The 8,224-nt window shown below is 35.0% G+C and overlaps 1 protein-coding gene across 1 annotated transcript in view; it reads right to left on the bottom strand.

Annotated features, from left to right (window-relative positions):
• The window catches only part of Cht5 (Chitinase 5), a 46,983-nt gene extending 39,066 nt beyond the window's left edge, over positions 1-7,917 (bottom strand). Inside the window, exon 1 of the mRNA XM_073960600.1 lies at positions 7,824-7,917. Coding sequence (XP_073816701.1) covers positions 7,824-7,827 — 4 coding nt within the window. The 5' untranslated portion in view covers positions 7,828-7,917. The remainder of the gene's footprint in view (positions 1-7,823) is intronic.
• Between the last annotated feature and the right edge of the window lie 307 nt (positions 7,918-8,224).

The raw sequence follows: 8,224 nt of genomic DNA on the forward strand, positions 1-8,224 counted from the left end.
TCAAAATACCGAAAATTGGGAGGTACCGTTCTATGGGGTTATATGAAGGTGTGGACCGATACCGACAAAATTCTGGGGGAAAGTTTTATACCCCTAAAAAAGACTACGTACCAAATTTCAGCCATTTAGGTAGGATAATGAAGCTAAAACTTTAAAAATACCGAAAATCGGGAGGTACCGTTCTATGGGGGCTATATCAAAACGTGGACCGATATATCCCGTTTTCAATACCAACCATCCTGCAAGTAATAAAAACTTCTGTACCAAATTTTGACTTTCTATCTTTAAAATTGCGAGCTGTATCTTGATTTCAACAGACAGACGGACGGACTGACGGACGGACGGACGGACGGACGGACGGACAGACGGACATGGTCAAATCGACATAGAATTTTATGCTGATCAATAATATATATACTTTATAGGGTCTCCGACGAATATTTCGATGTGTTACAAACGGAATGACAAATTTAATTATACCCTCCATATGGTGGAGGGTATAAAAAAGAAAAAAATAGAAATTAACAGAAAAGAGGACTATAACAGTCCAGTGGGGTATAGAAAACTATACTCCCTAATTTATCAGGCATTGCTTTATAGTCACTTCAAGAAATTGGCCATTTTTATACCCTCCACCATATTATGGAGGGTATAATTAAATTTGTCATTCCGTTTGTAACACATCGAAATATTCGTCGGAGACCCTATAAAGTATATATATTATTGATCAGCATAAAATTCTATGTCGATTTGACCATGTCCGTCTGTCCGTCCGTCCATTTTAAAGATAGAGAGTCAAAATTTGGTACAGAAGTTTTTATTACTTGCAGGATGGTTGGTATTGAAAATGAGATATATCGGTCCACGTTTTGATATAGCCCCCATAGAACGGTACCTCCCGATTTTCGGTATTTTGAAGGTTTTAGCTTCATTATCACACCGAAATGGCTGAAATTTGGTACTTAGTCTACGTTGGTGGTATAAAACTTTCCCCCAGAATTTTGTCGGTATCGGTCCACACCTTCATATAGCCCCCATATAACGGTACCTCCCGATTTTCGGTATTTTGAAGGTTTTAGCTTCATTATCCTACCAAAATGGCTGAAATTTGGTACGTTTAGGGGTATAAAACCTTCTCATAGAATTTTGTCGGTATCGCTCCACACTTTCATATAGTTCCATAGGACGGTACCTCCCGATTATCGGTATTTTGAAGGTTTTAGCTTCATTATCACACCGAAATGGCTGAAATTTGGTACTTAGTCTACGTTGGTGGTATAAAACTTTCCCCAAGAACTTTGTCGGTATCGGTCCATGCCTTCATATAGCCCCCATAGAACGGTACCTCCCGATTTCGGTATTTCGAACGTTGTGGCCTCAATATTCCACCGAAATGGCTGAAATTTGGTATTTAGACTTCGTTGGGGGTACTCAAACTCCCCCTTGAAATATGTCGGTACAGGTCCACACTTTCATATTGCCCCATTTCTGACTAAAATTTGTCCACGTTTCGATATAGCCCCCATAGAACGGTACCTCCGGATTTTCGTAATACTGAAGATTGTGACGTCAATATCCAACCGAAATGACTGAAATGCGTTATTTCGTCTTCCAAGAGTTATAAAATATTCCAGAAGAGTATTATCAGTATAGGTCCACGTCTTCCTATATCCCCATAGAAGCTTACTTCTTGATTTTCGGTATTTTTTTAGTTTTAGCCACATTCTCTTACCGAAATATAGGAAATTTGGTATTTAGTCTTCTTTGAGCCTAAAAACTATCCGTCAGAAATTTGTCGGTATAGATCGACGTTTTGAAATAGCCCCCATAGAATGATGCCTCACATTGTTTTACCGAAATTGCTGAAATTTAGTATTAAGTCTTCTTTATACACGAAAGGAAACTCATTATTCCATTTTACTTCAATACAACTTGTGGTGGAGGGTATAACAAGTTCGGCCCGGCCGAACTTAACGCCGTTCTTACTTGTTTAAGCTTATACTGTGAATTCTGCACCGAAATCTTTACAGTCTGACTAAAACAAGGCTTTGAAATGTGAATATCACGCAGAATTCTGTATCGTTGTACAGAACGGCTCATTGCATTGTGAATAGATCCACATCTATTACTTTTATATCAAATTATGTTAACACCAGAAACTTGTTTAACATGAGAACTGCTAGATGCCGCTAAGAAACCACTCGACAAATAATTGACGTATTTAAAAAGAAATTATTTCACGTTGTGCATTTTCAAGTACAAAGTTAAAGATTTGTTGCAGTCGAATGTTAAACTGTTTCTATTATAATTTGAATATTGACGTTTTATTTTTCTTTACTTAATCTTTAACTGAATTTTTTAATTAATCATTGTAAGATTACAAAACAGTATTTATTTCAAATGTAATATTGTAAACAAATTAATGTTAATAAATACTGAATTCAATAAATGCTGAGATAGGTTTGTCCAGTTAAAAAATGCATCCCCCATGGATGATTTTAATGACATTATTTTCTCATTCCATATCGATTGGCAAATTAATGCATAATTTTGTTAATGAATCCAAAACAGGAACAAAATTGGCACCCATCCACACACAATAAATGTATCTTTAACGTCTTCCAAACACTAATTAGATTTTACAAAAAATTTGTCAACATCAGGAGGAGTTCAATCAACCGCACGCACACACACAGTATTTCTTTTTTAATTATTTGATTACGTGGTTATTCCACGGCTATCACCTCCACCATCAATAAATGATATGTCTTTGACGTTGCCAAAAGCGGAAAGGAATCAAGCAATCGAACAACCTGCCACCCCATACTTACAAATCGAATGGTATAATTCAAAGTAAAAAAAAAAAACAAATTGAATTCGAATGCAACAACAACTTATTATTTCAAAAAAACGTCCACAGAATACATAATTGACACACGCTCGGCACGATCAATTTTTTGGCGACCCAAAAGTTTGTTTAAAATTTTGAAAACGTCGTTTGATTTTATTTTTTCATTACTTTGTGGTTAACAACAGAAATTGTTCTTTTCTTTTTCTTTCATTTATTAAACACTTCGGGGGATTGTTCTTTTTTTCTGGAACAAGAAGACAATGGAATTCCATTGCAGTTGATTCCTCTGACTTGATTGTCAAGGTAAAAACATATGATTGCAACAGTTGTCTTTGTTTATTCTCCCATGAGACGACTCATGGGCGGGGGGTAGGTGGTGCATTCATGTTGATGCAGCACCCCAGTATTCATTTCATTGCATGAATGTAAAAAGTTCATTAACTCCCAAGGCTTTGTGTGATGGATGCACTTGATTGTCGGCGGCAGTAACATTTTTATAGTTTCACTAGCAAATGCCCGCTACTTCGTATGCGGAAAGGAAACGAAATATATATAAACAATATTTAATACGGGAATGGTGAATACTGGAGATTCTATTGTACTAAGACCTATTTTTATTATAAATATTTTTTCGATTGTAGTCAGAATTTAAAAAAAAAATATCTGCCTTATCGCATCCCTACCATATTTTTTATTGCGAATTTCCAAAACTACGTATCATATTGCAAATTTCAGATTTGACTCCTGGTTTTACCCCTTCACTAACACAGCATTCCCTTCCAGTACGAATTTCCAAACACTTAACTTTATCTCACCCCTTCACAACAACAATCACGCACATTCACAATTCATGGTTCTAGCTTTAGCGGTTTCGGCCAGAACCCGAAAAGGTCCGTTAAATTTTCGGCATTTAAAATGGCCATAAAAATCCACGTTTTCGGATATCCCCATATAACGGTACCTCTCGACTAAGTGTATTTTAAAAGAAGAACAAATGTATATTGTCCAATCTTCTTTAAATTTGGACCTTGAATACTCAGAGGATATAAAAGTTTTATTAAAAAATTCTCCACTTCAATCCACGTTTATTAGAAGAGATATTTTGAAGATTTAGAGTATTTTGAAAATCTTCTGCACATTTTCCAACCGAAATTCGGAATTTGTGGCATGAAAGGTTAGAAAACTTCTTTACAAAAAATTGTACTTATTGTGCACTGGTATGTCAACCATATATAACGGAAATTTTTTGAAGGCATTTTAATTTAGGATTTTTTAATATCAGGGGGTAAATACTTTCTAGTTAACAAAATTGTCGCATTGGACCATGTTTTCAAATTTACATACCAAACAAAACAAAAACATTTTTTGAAAAGATACTTCACGTTTGACTACTTAATTTCAGTACATTATTTATAAACTCCTTGGCTTTAACATCAAATCAATGGAACAATATTCAGTACAATTTTTCAAACTCAGAACTTTGTCTCAAATTTTAGAGCGATCTTCATAACAAATATTTTTCCATTTCGTATTTTTTGTACAAATACCGTATTTCCAAATTATATAATCCCAGTTTTGTTCCTACACCCAACACCAAATTTAGTACCTTAAATATTTAAAATGGTCTTGATACCAACATGTTATCCAACTTATCGTACACATAGGTAAACGTTTTAAAAATTACTTCCTTATATTCAACATATATCCTAACTCCAATTCACTTTTCCAGTTTTACCAGTTCCCCTGAAACCCATTTGGGGACTATTTAGTAGTTTTTGTATAAATAAGTACGAATTTTCAAAACCTCCTCGCTACCTCCACTCTAATACCGAATTTCAAAATTCCATTTCTAACCTTTACAAAATCACAAATTGTACAAAATTCTATACCATATAGCAAATACCAAAAGGTACCAAATTTTGTACCATTTAGCACTTTTCGTACACGATATCCAATGTAGTTCCATTTAGCACTTTTCCATAAGTACGAATTTCCAAAACTACCTCAATCCTACACTCCAACAATAATCTGTTAATGCAAATACAAATTATAGCGAATTTCGTACCATTTAGTACTGCTTCGTGCACATTAGTACGATTTTCCAAAGCTACCTCCATATCTCAATTCTATATTCCAACAGTAATCTTAATTCCAAATTTCAGGATTCCAGCTCTTCAAATCCAAATCATACTAAACTCAGTACCATTTAGGACTTTTCGACCTTTGGTACATCTTTCTTACTCTTCATCAGTGACCCCCATTCCAAATTTCAGGATTCCGGCCCTATTCGTTAACCCATATCCAAATTGTACTATATTTAGTACCATTTAGTATTTTTCGTATACTTTTAATTCGAATTTCCAAAAACCTTTCTTTTTTACTCTCCATCAGTGACCCTCATTACAAATTTCAGGATTCCAGCACCATCCGTTCACCCAAATCCAAATTGTACTAAATTTAGTACAATTTAGTACTTTTCGTATTTACAAAAACCTTTCATTGCTACTCTTCATCAGTGACCCTCATTCCAAATGTCTGTATTCCAGCTCAATCCGTTCACCCAAATCAAAATTGTACTAAATTTAGTACCATTTAGTACTTTTCGTACCCTTGTAATTCGAATTTCCAAAAACCTTTCTTTTTTACTCTCCATCAGTGACCTTCATTCCAAATTTCAGGATTCCAGCTCTATTCGTTCACCCAAACCCAAATTGTACTAAATTTAGTACCATTTATTACTTTTCGTATATTATAGTTCGAATTTCAAAAACCTTTCGTTTTTACTTTTCATCAGTGATCCTCATTCCAAATTTCAGGATTCCAGCTCTATCCGTTCACCCAAATCCGAAGTGTACTAAATTTAGTACCATTTAGTACTTTTCGTGCACTTATGGTTCGAATTTCTAAAATCTTTCTTTGCTACTCTCCATCAGTGACCCTCATTACAAATTTCAGGATTCCAGCCCAATCCTTTCACCCAAATCCAAATTGTACTAAATTTAGTACCATTTAGAACATTCCGTGCACTTATAGTTCAAGTTTCCAAAAACCTTTCTTTGTTACTCTCCACCAGTGACCCTAATTTCAAATTTCAGGATTCTAGTGCCATCCGTTCACCCAAATCCAAATTGTATTCAATTTAGTACCATTTAGTACTTTTCGTACCCTTATAGTTCGAATTTACAAAAACCTTTCATTGTTACTCTTCATCAGTGTCCCTCATTCCAAATGCCTGTATTCCAGCTCAATCCGTTCACCCAAATCAAAATTGTACTAAATTTAGTACCATTTAGTACTTTGCGTACCTTTACAGGTCGAATTTCCAAAAACCTTTCATTGTTACTCTTCATCAGTGACCCTCATTCCAGTATTCCAGCTCTATCCGTTCACCCAAAACCGAAATGTACTAAATTTAGTACCATTTAGTACTTTTCGTGCACTTATGGTTCGAATTTCTAAAAACCTTTCTTTGCTACTCTCCATCAGTGACCCTCATTACAAATTTCAGGATTCCAGCTCAATCCGTTCACCCAAATCCAAATTGTACTAAATTTAGTACCATTTAGTACTTTTTGTACCCTTGTAATTCGAATTTCTAAAAACCTTTCTTTTTTACTCTCTATCAGTGACCTTCATTCCAAATTTCAGGATTCCAGCTCTATTCGTTCACCCAAACCCAAATTGTACTAAATTTAGTACCATTTATTACTTTTCGTGCACTTATGGTTCGAATTTCTAAAAACCTTTCTTTGCTACTCTCCATCAGTGACCCTCATTACAAATTTCAGGATTCCAGCTCAATCCGTTCACCCAAATCCAAATTGTACTAAATTTAGTACCATTTAGTACTTTTCGTACTCTTGTAATTCGAATTTCCAAAAACCTTTCATTTTTACTCTTCATCAGAGATCCTCATTCCAAATTTCAGGATTCCAGCTCTATCCGTTCATCCAAATCCGAATTGTACTAAATTTAGTACCATTTAGTACTTTTCGTGCACTTATGACTTATGGTTCGAATTTCTAAAAACCTTTCTTTGCTACTCTCCATCAGTGACCCTCATTACAAATTTCAGGATTCCAGCCCAATCCTTTCACCCAAATCCAAATTGTACTAAATTTAGTACCATTTAGAACATTCCGTGCACTTATAGTTCAAGTTTTCATAAACCTTTCTTTGTTACTCTCCACCAGTGACCCTAATTTCAAATTTCAGGATTCTAGCTCCATCCGTTCACCCAAATCCGAGTTGTACTAAATTTAGTACCATTTAGTACTTTTCGTATAGTTCGAATTTACAAAAACCTTTCATTGTTACTCTTCATCAGTGACCCTCATTCCAAATGTCATTATTCCAGCTCAATCCGTTCACCCAAATCAAAATTGTACTAAATTTAGTACCATTTAGTACTTTTCGTACCCTTGTAGTTCGAATTTCCAAAAACCCTTTGGTACATCTTTCTAGCTCTCCATCAGTTACCCTCATTCCAAATTTCAGAATTCTAGCTCTTACCGTTTGCCTAATACAAAGGGTACCATATTTAGTACCTTTTAGTACTTTTCGTACCCTTCTAGGTCGAATTTCCAAAAACCCAGCCTTATCTCACCCCTACACACCAACCGCAACCTACACCCAAAATTTCAACTTTCTAGCTTCAGCGGTTTCGTCTGGGCGCTGATGAATCAGTCAGTCAATCAGTCAGTCAGTCAGTCAGTCAGTCACTCACCTCACTACTCTTTTATATATATAGATTAAATATTTGGAATTTGTTTGGTTGTTTTTTTTTCTCTTTCATTTCTTTGCTTGGTTTCTTTCACTTGCTTTTGGTTTGTTTGTGTTTTGTTTTTTTTTCAGCATAATTTCTAAGACCACATTTGGTATAGTATTTATAGAGGCTTCTGTTGTTTTTTTTTTCATTCTTGGCATTCTTAACTTTCATCCACTTCACTTGGCATTTCTTTCCGTTGCTTACCCATTATGACTTAAAACAAATTCTACTACAAACTACAAAAAGTAACGATCTTCTTTGCACGAATGTCTGTTTTGAAATAACTTGAAAGTGTTATAAAGCGCGGGCTTATATACGAACGTTATTGCAAATGACTAGCCATGCCAGAAAAAAACAAACAACGGTCAGTAGAGAAGTGCGTATGCGTGTATAGAGGCAGGCTTATCGGAATATCGTAAACGATAAGTCAATTTCATCTCCTTAGGCTTTGTCATGCTACATTGTAAGTCGCTTTGTTATAATTAATTTTAAGCTTAAGAATATTAGTTCAGATCTACAGGAAGGATATGGTTGTAAATGCTACTAATAACATTTTCAGGCTTATCGCCTTAGTTACGCATTGTTATTGCGTTTGTAAATTATAA

Source organism: Musca autumnalis, unplaced genomic scaffold (assembly GCF_047663935.1).
Source record: "Musca autumnalis isolate F117 unplaced genomic scaffold, ASM4766393v1 scaffold_1, whole genome shotgun sequence".
Classification (NCBI taxonomy): domain Eukaryota; kingdom Metazoa; phylum Arthropoda; class Insecta; order Diptera; family Muscidae; genus Musca; species Musca autumnalis.